The following is a 19,713-nucleotide window of genomic DNA, read 5'->3' as shown; positions in this document are numbered from 1 at the left end:
CAGTACCGTATACTCCTTGATAGGTAAATTACCTATCTTCAAAGCTACCTGTGTCTGAACCCCAGTGATCACTTGACCACCTAGTCCAGCAATTTTTACTCGAGGTCCTTTTATTTTTTCTGGGTTTCCATGAATTAATGTAGCCTCCGCCCCCGTGTCAATCAAAGCTGGGACTCTTTGAACATTTCCCCCTTTCCAATGTATGCTAAGATTGACGTAGGGACGTTCGTCCCTTTTTATCATTAGGGGGGCTTGGCTGGCTACCTATGGTAAATCACTTCCTTCTGAACTTTCATTTACACAGACTTCAGTCTGTGTATTAGCCCTTCCTTCCGTGACCTTTGTGGCCACGGCTGCAGCCAGTTCTTCCCATGGATAAGCTGACTGAAAATCTTCCCAAGACACGTTCTTTGGGGGTTTTTCCCCTTTTCCCTCTGATTTCTTTACCTTGGGGGTTTTTGAACCCCCTTCCACATTTGTAGTGGTCACTTTCTTTGTGGATAGAACTTTGTGTTTGTACAACTTCCATAATTCTCCTGTCTCCTTTCCATCAATCCTTTCCTTATTGATCCCGGCTTTAAGCAAAGCCTGGAACATGTCTTTGTGAGACACCCATGGGGCCTCTCCTACTGATTTCTCTTTACAATCAGGATTGTTTGGCTTTTTGTATGCTGGAGGGGCATGTTTAACCAGCCTATTTCTTATGCTGGCTGTCAATGGGTACTGGAGATAATCATCATCCATTCCCAAAAGAGGAAGAGCATTCCTCATTGCTTCTTCCTTCAGCCTTTCCATACCATCTTTTAAGGTATACCAAGGTTTATCATTGATAGGAAAGTCTGCTTCTGATGGATATTTGTCCAGAAAAGCATGGGCTAAGATCATGATTAAGTTTTGAGTACCATGCTCATTATGATCAACAAAATAATTTTTTATTGATCTCTGAATTACTGGGTCACGAGACATGGTGACAAATTTTGCCACGTCTCCGGCGTCAAAGTGCACTCCACCTCCTCCGAGATCGTGCACCCTGACCAACCAGGGAATTTCTCCTTCTCCTGGTTTTTGTCTAAACTGTGTTAAAATGCTATCAACTTCTCCCTGAGAGTAATCTTCAATGGTTACTCGATTTTTTACATGAGGAATCGTTCTCTCATTTATGATGGCATTACCATCTTCGTCATATTGCAGATTCCCCTGACCATCCCGGACATGTTCCCGGATGATCTCATTCTCTGTCCTCTCTAGGCGCCTCCTTACTGGGTTAGCCTGAATCTTCCCTTTATGGTAATCCTCCTCATCAGATGATGAAGATGAATCCCACACATCCCCATCCCAAGTATCGGGATCCCAGTTTATAGAAGCTGAGACGATACTTTTATGTACTTTGGTTTTATTTACCTTTCCTCTTCTTTTCTTGTACTTATTTTGAGCAATTTTTATGGCAGCTTTTTGTGCCACATTCTGATAATGTTCCAATTTATCCTTCAACAGTCTGGTATTACATTCCCGAACTGTTTTCAGGCAACCTAATTCTATCATCTTTTGTTCCATCTGGGAACTTTTCTTCTGCATCTTTAGATTACGCTCATGCATTACACTATATGCACTTGCCAAAATCCAGATGCGCCGTCCTAAAGACACTACATCACCTGCTTTCACAGGGACACCACCGAATACATTCACAACATCAGTAGCTTCACTACCCTTAAGCTTATCCTGCCATTGTTTGTGCCGTGCTAAAGACACTACATCACCTGTTTTCACAGGGGCACCACTGAGTACATTCACAACATCAGTAGCTTCACTACCCTTAAGCTTGTCCTGCCATTGTTTGTGCCGTGCTAAAGACACTACATCACCTGTTTTCACAGGGGCACCACTGAGTACATTCACAACATCAGTAGCTTCACTACCCATAAGCTTGTCCTGCCATTGTTCTACCAATCCACAAGACACTACATCACCTGTTTTCACAGGGGCACTACTGAGTACATTCACAACATCAGTAGGTACACAACCCTTATGCTTATTCTGCCATTGTTCTGCCAATCCACAATTGACCAATTCATGTGCTATAAGATTGTAGGGAGCCTCAATCCAGCTCGGGATCTCCACAACAACCTCCTTAACATTATCCTTACGTTTTCTGAACATTTTGACACTATGCAAAAAGATTGAAAAAATATATCTGGAAATTTGCCAAATATATGTTTTTAATTTCTAAATTACAAAAATTCATTAATTACTTCTTATAGAAGTAATCCTGCCGACTACGCCAATTTATGTCTTGCTAAATTCTACTAAAAAAGGGGGCTGAAAGCCCGTACTTACGAAGCGCTCACTGATATCCTAATCAGGCACGAATACTAATATTCTTTATAGCAAGATACTATTTATTTTAATAGCACATGAATATATATATAGTCAATGGTACATAGGCATAAGAACTATAGTCATAGAAACTTATACAATAACAGAAATATGCATCAACATTACCGTTATGTTGTAGCAATCCTTTCACATCGGAGGGACTCGAGTTAATGATAAGGAATCAACATGGCATGGCATCACAGGAACAGTGCGTACGTACACTTCAATGTCCTGGAAGGTATTTCCCTAACATTAAGCGAGTTCGGTGTATTTTTTATAGGAAAATATTGTAGGTTGGGTTTACATGGTCACCAGCATATGACAGCTGAGTCATGTTCATGTAACTTGACCACAAGCTGCTGTGGGCACCAGTAGCTTCCTGCACATTTCCTGCACATTTAGCCAGTGGTCAACTGGTCAACTGTGGTCAGCCAAAGTGTTAGCGAAATATTGCAATGAGCCGTAAATTTCATATGCAAGCTTCCTTCAACCTGTCTTTAGCTAACCACAAGTTTCCTGTAAGTGGAACTGTAAATGTTACTTCCTTTATCTTCAACTGCTTCAAGACATGTATTCCTTGGTCATCATTTTGGCCCTCCAAAGGACATCTTCTTTGATACTGAATTATTGATGGATCAAATAATATCTGGGATCACTCCTATCTTATGATTATGATCCCTATCTAATCACACATTCTTCAGTCATATCACATTGGTATCACACCGGACAGGTTCCCTTTAAAATAAAGTGTTTACATATATATGCCTTTTCAGGAGAACTTGTTAGTGTCTGCTTCTAGATTCTCCTCCTAACCCTCCATTGTAATGTTATGGGCAGCAACCGTCATTTATGGCAAAATCTGTCTGCACTCGATACAGATGTTAGCCATGAATTGATAATGACTAGTGATGAGCGGGCACTACCATGCTCTGGTGCTCTGTACTCGGAACGAGCAGTCGGACGCTCAGATGGGTGCGATTCGAGTACCTGAGTATTATGGAAGCCAATGGGAAACATGAGCATTTTTCTGGAATATCTTCCTGAAAAATGCTTGAGTTCTCCACTGACTTCCATCATACTCCGTGCAGGAGTCGCACCTATCCGAGCGTCCGACTGCAGTGCACCCGAGCATGGTAGTGCCCGCTCATAACTAATAATGACCTGTCCTGGCAGAGAAAGAAGCAGATATCTCTGATAATGTATATTACAAAGTTGCTTATTTTCATGTATTTTATTGAATTCTGAAATTAAAACAAATATATTAAAATTGAGTTTAACCCCTTCACGACCGGCCGATTTTTCGCTTTCCGTTTTTTTTCGCCATTCTTTTTCTGAGAGACGTAAGTTTTTTTTATTTTTCAGTCAATATGGTCATGTGAGGGCTCATTTTTTGCGGAATGAGCTGTAATTTTAAATGAAACCATCAGTTTTACCATATAGTGTACTGAAAAACGGCAAAAAAATTCCAAATGCAGAAAAATTGCAAAAAAAGTGCGATAGCACTATGGTTTTTGAGATATTTTATTCACTGTGTTCACTATATGGTAAAACAGATGTGTGGGTGTGATGCCTCAGGTCAGTGCGAGTTCATAGACACCAAACATGTATAGGTTTACTTTTATATAAGGGGTTAAAAAAAAATCGGAAGTTTGTCCGAAAAAAGTGGCGCACGTTTTACGCCATATTCCATGACCCGTAGCGTTCTCATTTTTCGGGATCTATGGCTCAGTGACGGCTTATTTTTTTGCGTCTCGAGCTGACGTTTTTATCAGTACCATGTTTGCGCAGATGCTATGTTTTGATCGCCTCTTATTGCATTTTACGCAAAAGTTGTGGCGACAAAAAAACGTCATTTTGGCGTTTGGAATTTTTTTACCGCTACGCCGTATACTGACCAGATTAATTGATTTTATATTTTGATAGATCGGGCGTTTCTGAACGCGGCGATACCAAAAGTGTGTATATTTTTTTATTTTTTTTAACCCTTTAATTTTCAATGGGGCGAATGGGGGGTGATTTGAACTTTTAGGTTTTTTTTTTTTTTTTAATTTTTTAAAACTTTTTTTTTAACTTTTATTTTACTAGTCCCCCTAGGGGGCTATTGCGATCAGCAATCCGATCGCTCTGCTGTATCTGCTAATCACAGCTACAAGGCTGTAAACAGCAGATACGCTCTCTTTCTCTTTTGCTGTGCCGCTGGCACAGTGAAAGTGAAAGCAAGTCATGTGTAGTACAGGAGTCATCACATGACCCTGTGCTACCATGACAACTATCGGAAGTCACGTGATAGCGTCACGTGACTTCCGGTATCGGGCGGTAAGTAAAACTTTACCGCGATCGTGCTTATAATGGCGCTGTCACATATTGACAGCACCATTTAAGGGGTTAATCGGCACGAGCAGATAACGATTCTGCTCGTGCCTAGCAGGCACACATCTCAGCTGTGAAAATCAGCTGAGATGTGCGCCGGTCGCGGCATGCTGCTGCCGGAGGACCGCGGGCAGTAACATTATGACCGCAAGGACATAATTTTACTGCCCGCGGTCGTTAAGGGGTTAAAAAAAATTGTGAAAAACATTTAATAAAATCTGTATTCTCACACGACTACTACTATGCATTGATGTCGCACTCGCAATGCCAAAGGTGAAATGTTTGCCGACGCTGCATCCTTTCCACACTTCTGCACAATGTTTCACAGCAGACATTCCACAGTAGATGCATATCTTCGAGTACATGCCCACATTGTGAATATGCCGTTCACCGCTGTGCACATTCCAGTAATCGCAGTGAATGAGACTTCTGCCTCTGAAATCTGCAGCATTTTCCATTAGTGCTGTGGACGTCACTTCAGATTTTACACTTTTGCACATCCGCACCATTTCTAGTCAGATTCCTCGGCAGAAAGGTCCCGTGGGAACATTCCCTCAGCGCAGAAGCCTGAAGCCACAGACTGGTGTTTCTTGAAGCTTTAAGTCTCGTACTGTCTTGACAGCGCTAGTAACGTCTTCCCCTCTGCTGCCCTCTGGAGGCCACCAGCAGAATAGTCTTCACTTCTACTCCGATAATTTGCAGAACACCCTGTAGTCTCTCCGATCACTGGAGATATATGATATTAGCAGGACGGCCACAAGAAATTCTGCTCTCCATTTTTACTGCTTGCACATAGGAATGAATGGTAGTAGTTGAGAAGATGGCGTAGTCTTTAGAACATTCTGCTAGTCGTCTTCTCCATGGCTTCCTGTGAAGCTGACCGAACCTTGATTTCTTCTATCTGTAGTTGGAATTGAGTGATAACAACATCTCTGGTGGACTGGAAATCCTGTCCGAAAAGTGTCCAAACCTCACACACCTCAACCTAAGCGGGAACAGAATAAAGGACCTGAGCACAATAGAGCCGCTGGTGAGTCCATGGATCCAGAGCCGCTCTGATCGCCTCACGTTGCGTTATAAGAACATTTCTTGGAGCCAGATCCTCTTCGCTGACAGTTGTTTTCATTTGCAGAAAAAATTAGAGACCCTCAAGAGCCTAGACCTGTTTAACTGCGAAGTCACCAACCTCTGTGACTACCGAGAAAATGTCTTCAAGCTCCTACCCCAGCTCACGTATTTAGATGGGTATGACCGCGATGAGAAAGAAGCGCCCGACTCTGATGCAGAAGCCTACGTGGAGGATCTAGATGATGAAGATGATGATGATGAGGATGGTGAGTAATGGGGAATTCCTCTTGCCCAAGTCTTTATGTAAATGTATTTTATCTCTTGGCTTTCCACTGGTAATATAAGACCCATTATAAGGACTGCTGATTAGGCACCTTGTCCAGGGCCTGTGTCTTCAGTATCTGGATACTCCTCTGACATGGCATCAGTGGATGATTCCTAATAATCAGAATGTATTGTGTACAAGTCTGAGTTTAATTAATGGGAAAGGGGCCTGATGACTGCCAGCCATACGGGAGACCTGCTAATATTGGTCAGGTTCAGGTGGCCTTCAACCACATGACGGCAGCGCCTCTCACCTCAACGCAGCAGTGAGAAGTGCTGGATCACTCCTTTATTACTCCGCATCCTCAAAGCTGCCCTTATTTTACAAGGATCTGGATAGTTGAGCTATTCAAGGGAATCTGTCATTAGAAAATAACCTAATGTTTAAAGGGTATATCCAGAAATTTGCTCAAGCACTAACAGGTAGTTGGCTACCTGCCTGTTGGGCCCGGTGCCGTTCTTTGCCATCACAGACGGCTCCTACTGGCAATTGAGCTGCTTCCTCTGATGTCACGTCAACAGAGCGGCAGCTTCTCTTCCACTCTGCTCTGTAGACTGGGTGGGACTGCCGACGTCATGCTGACTGACAGGTGGCTCCCCCACTTAGGCAGTGGGGAGCGGGCTGTCAATCAGTATAAGGTTGGCAGTCTCGCCCCATCTATAGAGCAGAGCAGAAAAGAAGCTGCCGCTCTGCTGATGAAGCCACTGTATCACCGGAATGAACGCTCTGTTACCACTCTGTGCCGGAAAAACAGCGCTGGGCACAACAGGCAGGTAGGCAGCAACTACCCGCCTGTTAGCCCTTAGGAACACATATTTTGTCTTTTTTTTTTTTTTTTATATGTGTATATATATATATGTGTATGTATGTATGTATGTGTGTGTGTGTGTGTGTGTGTATGTATGTATGTATGTATACGTGTATATATATGTATATGTGTGTGTATATGTATGTGTATATATATATATATATATATATATATATATATATATAATATATTTATTATAGTGTGTGTATATATTATATATTTATTTTTTTTTCCCCTTCATAATCACAATCTGAAGTTAAAGTAAAAATGTGCAATTTTCCCCACTGGGGCTAGTCTAGGTTCATTATTCTTGATCTTTCTTTCAGGAAATTCACATGAATATTAGCAGCACTACACTGACTCAGACCCTAGGCCATTGCATTGTAGCCAGTGTAAATGTCATTGTGAAACAAGGAGGAGCTGTGACATCACCTGTCATCTACATTATAGTCAGACACATAGTATCTCACAAAAGTGAGTACACCCCTCACATTTTTAGAAATATTTTATTATATCTTTTCATGGGATAACACTGAAGATCTGACACTGATACAATGTCCAGTAGTCAGTGTACAGCTTGTATAACAGTGTAAATTTGGTGTGTCCTTTAAGTGACTCAACACACAGCAATTAATGTCTATACCATTGATAACAAAAATGAGTACACCCCTAAGTGTAAATGGCCAAATTGTGCCCAAGTGCCAATATATTGTGTGGCCTCCATTATTTTCAAGCACTGTCTTAACTCTCTTGGGCTTGGAGTTCCCCAGAGCTTCACATGAGCCGCTGGATCTTCTTCATCTTCCATGATGACATCACAGAGCTGGTGGATGTTAGGGACCTTGTGCTCCTCCACCTTCTGTTTGAGGAGGCCCCACAGATGGCCAATAGGGTTTAGGTCTGGAGACATTCTTGGCCAGTCCAACATATTTAGTCTGTTTCTGCATGGTAGTGGATATCTTGGAGCTGTGTTTGAGGTCAATCTGTTGGAATAATGCCCCGCGGCCCAGGTCCAAAGGAAGGAGTTCATGCTCTGCTTCAGTAGGTCACAGTATGTGTTGGCATTCATGGTTCCCTTAATGAACTGTAGCTCCCCACAGCACTCGTGCAGCCCCAAACCATGACACTCCCACCACCATGGTTTACTGTAGACAAGGCACACTTTTCTGTGTACTCCTCACCTGATTGCTGCCACACACGCTTGACACCATCTGAAATAAATAAGATTATTCCTCTATTCCATGGCATAGTCTACCTGTCTTCAACAAACTGTGAGCTTTCCTGTGCTTCATCTTTAGAACAGGCTTTCTTCTGGGACAACAGAGATGCAGACCAATTTGATGCAGTGTGTGGTGTATGGTCCGAGCACTAGCGATGCAGGGAGCACTCATATGTTAATTCTAAAAAGATAGCCTCTGGATATGACTCTGAGGACCTGCACTCAACTTCTTTGGTCGGCCATGGCAAGGCCTGTTCTGAGTGGTCTTGTTAAACCGCTGTATGGTCTTGGTTACCGTGCTGCAGCTCAGTTTCAGGGTGTTGGCAATCTTCTTATAGCCTCTCCAATGATTATGTAGATGTGACGCTTGAGTAGTGATGAGATGACCGGACTGTAGGCCAGCAACAGCAGTATGCCAGAAACACTTGGTGTAAGCTGTCACGCTTAAGCACAGCCTAGAGGCCCAGAGTACTTTTCGCCTCCCCCACTAAATGTTGGTGGACTTTTGCGGAGCCCTTCCCAAATGCCAATAGCAGGGTTACTGGGTACACTGGCCACAGTTGGGAGTTGGGTAAGACACACCCGTAAACTATAAAGGTAAAGCAGTGGAGAATCTAACTAATAAACAAGGAAGGTTAGGGAGCAAAAGTCGTGGACCTAGAACCAGAGGCACAGTTAACCAGAGACAGAGATTAAACACACACACACACACACACACACACACACACACACACACACACACACACACACACACACACACACACACACACACACACACACACACACACACACACACACATACACACATACACACATACACACATACACACATACACACATACACACATACACACATACACACACACACACACACACATACACACACCCCGTACCACTGAAGGACAACTGAATAATCAGTGCTGAACAAGAGGATATGGCAGGTGTTAACATCCTGTCATGGCTCACCTGACACCGCTGACGTAATGGCCAATCTCCACACTCTACTCAGAGACAGAAGGAGGGGCGAAAAGGGCAAAGAGGAAAGTTCCTACCACCACATACATGAACCAGGAGACACATTGTCCCATGTCTCCTGGCAACAGCTGACTAGGGACCTGGTGTCCCGGGGACCCCAGAATACCATCAGTGCCTGCAGTGACTGTGTCCTGCGTCCCAACCACATCAAGATCTGAGGCGGTTCCCCGAGAATCGGGTACACAGGCATGGCAAGACCCTGCATCTCCCGGTAAGACCACAACAGTCTTTCCGACAGACAGTAGAGCAACAATTCTTTTTATTCAGACCCTCAGAGAATTATTTGCCATGAGGAGCCATGTTGAACTTCCAGTGACCAGTATGAGAGAGTGTGCGAGCGATAACACCAAATGTAACACATCTGCTCCCCATTCTACCTGAGACCTTGTAACACTAAGGCTATGTGCCCACGGGAGCTCGTACCTGCGGATGTATCCGCAGGTACGCCCACAGGTTTACCGCAGCTGCCCGCCGGCATCCGCAGCTATGTTTAGCTGCAGTAGTACAGCGGAATAGGTGCGGTAAACCTGCAGACTTTCATGCGATTTACCTGCGGACTTTCCGGCCTCTATCTCCATAGTGGAGGGCCGGGATTTCCTCAGGTAATTCCGCAGGAATAATTGACATGCAGTTACGTGCGGCTGCGGGACATCCGCAGCATATTCCGCAGCCGCACATTCCGCAGCGTGGACACAGCACTCCCCATGTCCCATAGGATAACATGGGGAATGTCTGTACTTGCTGAAACCTGCGGATTTATCTGGAAAATCCAGATAAATCCGCAGAAGCAAGCTCCCGTGGGCACATAGCTTAAGGGTGCGTGCCCACGATCAGTATTTGCAGCGTTTTGGATGCAGCATACGTCAGCTGTGTCCGAACCGCTGTGGTCTACAGTACAAGCACAGTGGACGGGATTTCTATCAATCTCGTGCCCACTATGCTTGTTTTTTCCGAAGCAAACACTGACCTGCGGAGCGGCTTTCCCGACAGCAGCATGTCAATTGTTTTCTGCGGAATTGCCTGCGTCCTCCGTAAAGAGAACACAAGCAGGAGACTGCAGCGCACAGAACCCTGCTGCGGTCTCCTGCTTTCTCCTGCGGAGGAGATGTGCGCCCCCGACTGGACTGATCAGGACCCGCTGATCGTGGGCACATACCCTAACGAGTCACATGATACCGGTGAGAGAACATGGCTAATTGGGCACAATTTGGCCAATTTCACTTAGGGGTGTACTCACTTTTGTTGCCAACAGTGTAGACATTAATGATGACTGTGTGTTGAGATCTTTAGAGAGCACACCAAATGTACACTATTACACAAGCTGTACACCAACTACCTTACATTGTATCTGTGTCAGATCTTCAGTGTTGTCCTATAAAAGGATATAATAGTATATTTTATATTTTTTTGTTACAATAGTAATCATGATTAAAAAAAAAAAAAGCTACGCTTAAGAACCTGATATAAACAATAGGTCATTTTCTGATGACATGTTCCCTTAGATGTTTTTGGTCCGGTCCCCATACTGGAGCGCTAGTGGACACTGGTGAATGCCATCAGGAGATTCCCACTGATCACTTGTCATCCCCTGGGAGGGCCTCACTAATTATTGATACTTTCAGGTTCTCAGCCGCAGTCGGGGTGATCTGGAGAGATATATTTGGGTTATATGCAGTCGCTCCTGACCGGGGCGGGATCTGCTGACTATAGAGCTCTCATCATAGATATTAATCTTGGCAGCAAAAATCTAAAAACAATTGCAGAGTGATCTTACCATTAGTGATGTTCAGAGGTGTATTTAGTGATGGCGGAAGTGACTAGTTAGCTAGTACTGAGGGAGTAATTGACTGAGTGCGTATGATATGGGAGTGCACATGATGGCAGGGGAAGATGCATTATTAAAGGCGATGCAGATAATATAATAGTCTGCGGGGGAGTCGTGAAGGCGATCCAACTGTATCTTGACAGCCCCTATAGTGTGTTGGTATAAAAATATTCTCACATTTTACCAGTTCCCTTGGAAACCATCATTACGCTCGCCGTATTCTTATTTAACATGTTATTTTTTTTATCTTGCGATTCTCTTTGTAATTTGGTGGTTTCTCCTATTAGATCACAATTATATAGAAAGTATTAAAACTATTTTGTATTCAATGTTTAACATAGTTGTACCATCACGCCTGTGAAATTAGGAAATCATGACAAAATGCCTTCCATATACAACAAGAAACCTATAAAAACCCAGACTTCTCACCTACCCCTCTGCCACATAGTTCATAGGGTGTGCCACAATTTAGTAATCTTCAGGATGACACAAAAAAAAAAAAAAATAGGTAGTTGGCAATGAAAGTAAATGTGGATTAAAAAGCGTATGGTGGTGGAGGGATGTGTGTGTGTGTGTGTGTGTGTGTGTGTGTGTGTGTGTGTGTGTGTGTGTGTGTGTGTGTGTGGCAGGCGGCCCACCCCTGGGGTTTGTGTGTCTGCCCCTGTGTATGGCAGGGCAGCCCATGTGTGCGGCGTGGTGGCCTGTGTCTCTCCGTTTGTGTGGGGCCGGGCATCCTGTGTCTGTGTGGTGGGATAGCCCGTGTGTGTGGGACTGGTCGGCCTGTGGGTGTGGGGCGGGGCAGCCCGTGTGTTTTCAGGGCAGCCTTTTTCTGTGTGTCTACCTGTTTGCGGGGCGGCCTGTGTGTGTGTGTGTGTGGGTGTGTGTCTCCTTCTGTGGCAGGGCGGCTTGTGTCTCCTGTGTGTGTGTGGTGGGGCGGCCCGTGTGTGTGTGTGTGTGTGTGTGTGTGTGTGTGTGTGTGTGTCCTTGTGTGGCGGGGCGGCCTGTGTCTGCAGTGTGTGTAGCAGGGCAGCCATTGTGTGCTTGTCTGCCTGTTTATGTGGCGAGGCGACCAGTGGGGGGGTATGCGTGTTTGTAGCGGAGTGGCCTGTGTGTGTGTGTGTGTCTCCTTCTGTGGCGGGGCGGCCTGTGTGTGTGTGTGTGTGTGTGTGTGTGTGTGTGTGTCCTTGTGTGGCGGAGCGGCCTGTGTCTGCGGTGTGTGTAGCAGGGCAGTTAATAAACTAGTCTAGTTTTAGCAAATAATTTTTCTTTGTTTAGTAACAGTTGAACAATTTTTCTTTGCGTTCTTCAGTTTTCAAGTTCACAGTCATTAGGATGATTTATTTGCTAGGTGTATAACTGTGTCCTGCTCGTGTGATGGACGCAGAGGTGCCGGGATTTGGTGCACGCTCTGATGTCTGTGCTGCGGCTGTCGCCCACCATACACCTGTGTGGCCAGGACAAATTGTTATACTCTAGAAATATAGAGCGAATTAGGGAAATGAAATCCACCTCCAGGCTCCTACCCAGATACAGGCGCCAATTACAGTAGTTTGTGTGCTCTGAATGAGCGGAGCCAGTTACATTGTGACGACCGTGTCATCACAGAATACAGACTGCTGTAAGCGACTCCTGTACTCTGCTGAGCACTAACCCGACCCATCATCAGTCTCATTACTGCATATATTTTTAGTCATCAGCTTTCCCATGGACCTAAAGCCTGTAATGTACGTGATGTCGTCACGTCATAGACGCCCATCACATGCCCTGTATTGGCTGATGTTTTGTTACTCCTCTGTCTGTGGCTCACAGACTGGAGACAATATTGCACACATCTCCAGTCTGTTGGTGACTGAGGCTGCCCCCCCTCACACAGAGGAAGACTATGATGACGACGCTCCCCCGGGTGAAGAGGGTGAGGAAGAGGACGATGAAGAGGAGGCAGAAGAAGAGGACGTGAGCGGCGAAGAGGAGGTGCTACTTTAAATTTATATCCTTCTTGCTGTGATATTACCGTTTTCATAATATTTATTATTATTAATAATGTTTTACAACAAACGTCACAGACTTCAGCAATCTGTGTTTTTGCCTGATAATTCTCAATACTGCTGCCTAAAAATAAAAGAATAGTGAAGAATCAGCAAGGAGCTCTCTTCAAACAGAACACACTGTTATCTGTCTCCTCTTTCCCCCTCGCTGCTCCTGCTTGCTTTCCCCCCCTCGCTGCTCCTGCTTGCTTTCCCCCCCTCGCTGCTCCTGCTTGCTTTCCCCCCCTCGCTGCTCCTGCTTGCTTTCCCCCCCTCGCTGCTCCTGCTTGCTTTCCCCCCCTCACTGCTCCTGCTTGCTTTCCCCCCCTCGCTGCTCCTGCTTGCTTTCCCCCCCTCGCTGCTCCTGCTTGCTTTCCCCCCCTCGCTGCTCCTGCTTGCTTTCCCCCCCCTCGCTGCTCCTGCTTGCTTTCCCCCCCTCGCTGCTCCTGCTTGCTTTCCCCCCCTCGCTGCTCCTGCTTGCCTTCCCCCCCTCGCTGCTCCTGCTTGCCTTCCCCCCCCTCGCTGCTCCTGCTTGCTTTCCCCCCCTCGCTGCTCCTGCTTGCTTTCCCCCCCTCGCTGCTCCTGCTTGCTTTCCCCCTCTCGCTGCTCCTGCTTGCTTTCCCCCCCTCGCTGCTCCTGCTTGCTTTCCCCCCCTCGCTGCTCCTGCTTGCTTTCCCCCCCTCGCTGCTCCTGCTTGCTTTCCCCCCCTCGCTGCTCCTGCTTGCTTTCCCCCCCTCGCTGCTCCTGCTTGCTTTCCCCCCCTCGCTGCTCCTGCTTGCTTTCCCCCCCTCGCTGCTCCTGCTTGCTTCCCCCCCCCCTCGCTGCTCCTGCTTGCTTCCCCCCCCCCCCCGCTGCTCCTGCTTGCTTTCCCCCCCGCTGCTCCTGCTTGCTTTCCCCCTCTTTTTCTCTTCCCTCTTTCCCGCCACAATCTGTATGGGGAGGCCTTCGTAGTGATTATACTGTCTGCTGATCCTGCGGGTTTGGTCAGCATTGCTGTAATACATATTTGGCACACTAGTGTAGCACTGCAATAATGTTCTCTTCTACAGTCTTCCTCACAATACCATGAGAATTACACTGACATACATGAGCTTTGCCCCCAGTGCTTTCAGTTAGTTGCATTTTCAACGCACACACGTTTTAGGGGTTAAACATTATTGAAAAAGCCCAGAAATCCAGCATTAATCTGTGTTTTTTTTTGTTTTTTTTCTCCTAAAGGAGGATGAGGAAGCTTCTAGAGAAGAAGAGGATGAAGCTGACCAGGATGGTATGTGGCTAATCCCTCAGTTACAGATGGTATAGGCAGTATTTTTTTTTTTCTTTTTCTGTAGTGCTTGTAATTCATTGACCTAATTGTGGCAGGTTTATTATTATTTATTATTATTATTTATTATGATTATGATGGGGGGGCTGCAATACGAAGACAGGTTATTAAACTTGGGGTTATTTAGTCTGGAAAAACGAAGGCTTAGGGGAGATCTAATCACAATGTATAAATATATGAGGGGACAGTACAGAGACCTTTCCAAAGATCTATTTACACCTAGGCCTGCGACTGGAACACGGGGGCATCTGCTACGTCTTGAGGAAAGAAGGTTTAATCATAACCACAGACGAGGATTCTTTACTGTACGAGCAGTGAGACTGTGGAACTCTCTGCCGCATGATGTTGTAATGAGTGATTCACTACTAACATTTAAGCAGAGCCTGGACGCCTTTCTTGAAAAATTTAATATAACCAGTTATGTATATTAGATTTTATGACAGGGTATTGATCCAGGGAACTAGTCTGATTGCCGGATGTGGAGTCAGGAAGGAAATTTTTTCCCCATTGGAACTTGTTTGCCACATTGGGTTTTTTTTGCCTTCCTCTGGATCAACATGTTAGGCTACGGGTTGAACTAGATGGACTTAGAGTCTCCCTTCAACCTTAAAAACTATGATACTATGATACTATGATTACACGTTTATAAAATAATAATAAACCTGCTAATATATATATATATATATATATATATATATATATATATATATATATATATATATATATATATATATATATATATATATATATTTATTTTTCATAATAATGTAATAATAATAAGAAAAATAAATAATATTATTATTATTATTATTTATTTTTTATTTATTTTTTTAAATCATTTGAGCTATAAAAATAAAAAAAAATAAGAAACGCCAAAAACTGTTAGGGGCACATTTGCTCCAAATTTTTTAATATGGAGCATTTAATAAGCCTTATGGAATCTTTAATGGGCTGTAAGAGGTTGAAAAAAAACATGGTCTTCTCCCCTCCCCAAACCCCTGTTCTCACTGGGAACATGCAGATTAATAGAGCTGAACTACAATAATGAACACGGACCATGCAGGCTTTTTTTTTTTTTTTTTTTTACTTTTTTATTTCCTTTGCTTACACAGTCGCTTTAAAGAGGATATATTGTTGATATTTTTGTGTTTTGATGTTCGTGTTTTCTTGTGTGTTGTTTTTTTTTTTTCGTATTTTCAGAGATCTGGTCTTTTTCCATTTAGTTCTAATTTGTATGGTCTTTACTAAGCGGTTGTGTCTCGCAAGATTGTTTTTGGGCATATCTCTTTGCTGCTTTGTATAATTACTCTGTGAGCCAAGCCCCCTTTTAAAGATCATAAAAATTAGACCATTATCTCTAAAACTTATGATTTATGAATAAAAAGCAAAAAATTTAAATACTTAGGGGAAAAGTGAGGAAAAAATAAGAGCAAAAACTGGCCAATGGTGATGGGTCCTCTTCAATTCGAGATTGGAAGCCCATGCCTGTAGTCTGTGATCCACTCATGTCCCTTTCTCGTCTCAAAGCAGAAAAAGGTCAAAAAAGAAAACGAGACCTTGAAGATGAAGGAGAAGAGGATGATTAACCTGCAGGACAAGGTAGATGTGGAGCGAGCCTTGTGACTGACATAGAGGACTGAACCCCCAAGAACCTTTTTGAAAAAGCTGTTGTACTTTTGACTGTTTTTACCTTGAATTTCCCTGACTTTTATCTCCAGATTGTAAGGTTGCCGTGTGCTGGACAGATACCACACAAGAAGAGTCATGCTTGGTATTTTTACTACTGTTCTTGCAAGTTTTTCTAATTATAAGTTTTATTTTGTGTTTTTAGCACTTACTTCAATACAGCCCCAGTTTTTCCAATGCCCATTGCTAATTGGTTATTCTTGTATTTTTATGTTTTTTAGATCTTCTCTTTACTGTGTCCCTTTTTTAGCTGCCTTTTAAAAAAAAAAAAACAGTTACAGTGGACCTCAAATATCAAACCTGTCTAAGAATAAAAAATGAGACCCATGCACATTAACCATTTTTTTAATGTGCAACTGCAAGCAAAAAGAGGAACTCTTATTTGAGACTGTTAATATTTGAGGACCAGGAGTTGACCTTAAAGGGGTTCTCCAGTCATATACAGTGACTATAACTACTCACTTCCTTTTCTGTAGTGATGTGGTAACCATATGACTTTGTTACCCGTCAGTTGCCTCCGATTACGTTATTTACTCTAGATTGTGCTTCTACTCCAGGTCGAAGACTGGTTCCCCAAGTCCAACATTCATGGTCCTCCAAGTACGGACTGCTTTGTTCAGACCAGACCTGCCACGGGTCTCCTAACCTGAACTTGACAGCTTCGTAGACATTTATGTGGCTGTTGAGTTGTAGACTGTAGACCCCGGCAGGTCAGAATATCGTGGTTTGCATTTGGACTGTGAATGTCGGATGGCTTAAAGGGACCTTGTCACCAGGTTTTCCCAATACAAAGCACGGCCACCACCATGAAGGCCTCTTTTGTAGCAGACTAGTGTGTTGTAATAAAAAGATCTTAATCCTCTTTGCAGATCCCCAAAAATAGCTTTTATTAGTCATAGGTTGTAAGCTTGCGAGCAGGGACCTCACCCCTCTTGGTATCTGTTGAATTGTGTTATTCTGATATGTCTCATATTGTCTGTATATATTCCCTGTAAATTGTAAAGTGCTGTGGAATATATTGGCGCTATATAAATAAAAATTACACCTACAGATGGCATGGTCCGGTCCAATGAGGGTGTTTGGTCTTATTCCGGTGCCTCCCCTCTTCTTACGATGGCCGTCCTCAGCTTGTCATTCACATAGTGTCCCCTAATCACAGTCCTGCTCAAACGCACTTCTTTCTGATCTGATAAGGTCAGAACAAAGTACTTTAATGCCCATGCGTCAAGCCTTAATTCTAGGTCATCGGCGCTCTTTGGCCTTTGTGAAGCCATGCAGTACTTTGCACTGCCCTCGACAGGACTCATAGAAGTGCGCTTGCCCAGGACCACTATTGGGGGACACGTGTGGATAATGTAGAACACATCATCTGCGGGCATCATAAGAAGAGAATAGACGCCGGATTAAGACCAGTGACGTCCATCGAATCACACCACACCATCTGTAGGTATAATAAAAAAAATATTTTTTTGGGATCAACAAAGGGGATTGGGGACTTTTTGTTGTTTTCTTTTCTGCATTCTAGAATACGGATAAAGAGGTCTTATTGGTGGAGACCATACTTTATACGGGCAAAACCTGGTGTCCGGTTCCCTTTAAACTACACCTAGAAAGTCCTAATTGTGACATTTGTCACATAATCATGGCTGTTATCCTCTGTAACTGGGGCTCCAGTGGCCTCTCCAGGGTTACAGGGTTAATCTATGTTGTAAAAATTTTAAAATGAGAGAAAAAAATGAATATCCTCCAAATGTTTTTCTGATCTTTGGAGAACATGCCATAAAAAAAGTTAAATATAAAAAATGCATTTTTATGTCCCCCATTAATATGTGGGGGACGGTGGCAGAGAAAAATATAGGTTGTATTTATAGGATTTTTTTGTAGCTAAGTGTTTAAAATGAAAGCAATATTTTTAATATTTTTCACTAAATGAAAGGTAAATGTTTCTAACAAAAAAAAAAATCACGAAGGCTAAATATTTATAAATAAATAAATGAAATATATATAAATATATGCAAAGATGACTTTCTAAACCTAAAAAAGGAAAGACATAGTAGTCGTTTGACCAACAAATGCAAAAAATCCATATAGATCAGTCTATAAAATGCGTTGCGATTCAGTGCTGGTGCGCGAAAAACTTCAAGGGGAGGAGTTCTCATTATAGTCACTGTACATTCTGGAAAACTGTGCAGAAATCCAGACATTAGTGCAGTAATAAGCGTCTGTATGAATATTGCTGCTGATCCCTAAGATCGAGCCTCCACAATGGGGCAGACTGTCTGCACTTTGCAGAAAAGACTCCTCTTAGGGTTAGTGGGTGGGTTGAACCCCCACAGGTTCCCAGCGGGGAGATCTGCAGATGTAGCTAATACAGAAGAGCCCCTGCATATTAGGACTTATAGAAGGGGCTTGTCTAAAACAGGCAACCTATTGAATACATGTCATGTATGCTAATTCTTCTCCGTCATTTGCATTACTGTTCCTGATGGGCCTCATTCACATGAGCATGTCATGTCCCTTATAGCACAGAACGATTGTTAGTGTAGGAAACTATTTACATTGGCCTGTTTTTGTTTTATATTTGTATTGCCATTAATAGCCCCTCTTTGAGATTTGGCCCTGATCGGCAGGGCTTGGATAGGGCGGCCGGCACAGCTGTATGTATGTATGAAAAGCTATGCAATCCCTGGATAAAGATTAGAGTCCTGGTGGTCACATCTCCAAAGCTCAGATATTGATGACTTTTGCTAAGGAAGCCCCCTTTAAAATGCAGTCTATACCTTTGTATCCATACAGCTCATTTGGTTTCCAGACAAGTATGCCACAAATGCTTCCGTTTTCATTTTTTTTATCTACATTTACACCATTATTTGTTCTGTATTATCCGCCAAGTAAGGCGGGTTTCACATGTCTAACGTTCACAGTCCAAGTGATGGATCTGGACCGGCTGTGGGGTCCCGACCCGAACTCTCCATCGTCATAGGTGCCTTTTGAGGTTGTTGAGTCCAGGTCAAGAGACTGGTGGCCGGTTTGGACTTGGACTGTGAATGTTAGAAGTGAGAAACTGATGAAAATCACTGGAGAAGTAGATATTAAAGGGAACCTGTCACCAGTTTTTTCGCTATGAAACCAAAAGTGTCACCTTCTGCAGCTCCTGGGCTGCATTCTATGAAGGTGCACCTTGTTGCTGGCCCCCCTTGCAGACCCCAAAAAGAACTTTATAAAATCTCACAGTTTCCTATGCAAATGACTTGTGTTGGCTAAATGGGCGGGCTCATTTCGGGCTCGTGTCCTTCCCTCTGGCCTTGCTCGCCGTCCCCCTGTCATGATTTACATGGGTGACGATGCACCTGTCGTTTTCACGCTGCTGGCGAAGTCTCGGATGTATTTGAGCAGGCGTGAGATTATGGGCGGGTATGAGGATGACGCTGGTGAGGTTATGCACAGCGCCACCCATGATCTCGCGCCTGCGCAAATACATCACCGGTGTGCGCGAGGGAAACCTTCTGCTCAGGCCCGCGATAGGGGCACAGCGAACTGCGCCTGCGCAAGATTTCGCCAGCAGCGTGGACGAGGACTGGGGCGTCGTCATCAATGTAAATCATGACTGGGAGGGCGAGCAAGGCCAGAGGGAAGGACACTAGCCGAAAATGAGC

At 44.0% G+C, this 19,713-nt stretch overlaps 1 protein-coding gene across 2 annotated transcripts in view; it reads left to right on the top strand.

Annotated features, from left to right (window-relative positions):
* Positions 1–19,215, top strand: part of ANP32A (acidic nuclear phosphoprotein 32 family member A) — a 29,664-nt gene extending 10,449 nt beyond the window's left edge. Inside the window, exons 3-7 of one of the 2 annotated variants that reach the window (XM_075346084.1) lie at positions 5,651–5,773; positions 5,876–6,077; positions 12,897–12,994; positions 14,266–14,314; positions 15,902–19,215. In XM_075346084.1, coding sequence (XP_075202199.1) covers positions 5,651–5,773; positions 5,876–6,077; positions 12,897–12,994; positions 14,266–14,314; positions 15,902–15,957 — 528 coding nt within the window. In that variant the 3' untranslated portion in view covers positions 15,958–19,215. Of the gene's footprint in view, positions 1–5,650; positions 5,774–5,875; positions 6,078–12,896; positions 12,995–14,265; positions 14,315–15,898 lie in introns of both variants that reach the window. The other variant, XM_075346083.1, reaches the window with a different exon arrangement.
* The last annotated feature ends 498 nt before the right edge of the window (positions 19,216–19,713 follow it).

The sequence above is a fragment of the Anomaloglossus baeobatrachus genome, chromosome 4 (assembly GCF_048569485.1).
Source record: "Anomaloglossus baeobatrachus isolate aAnoBae1 chromosome 4, aAnoBae1.hap1, whole genome shotgun sequence".
Lineage (NCBI taxonomy): Eukaryota > Metazoa > Chordata > Amphibia > Anura > Aromobatidae > Anomaloglossus > Anomaloglossus baeobatrachus.
This window is presented reverse-complemented; position numbering and strand designations above follow the sequence as displayed.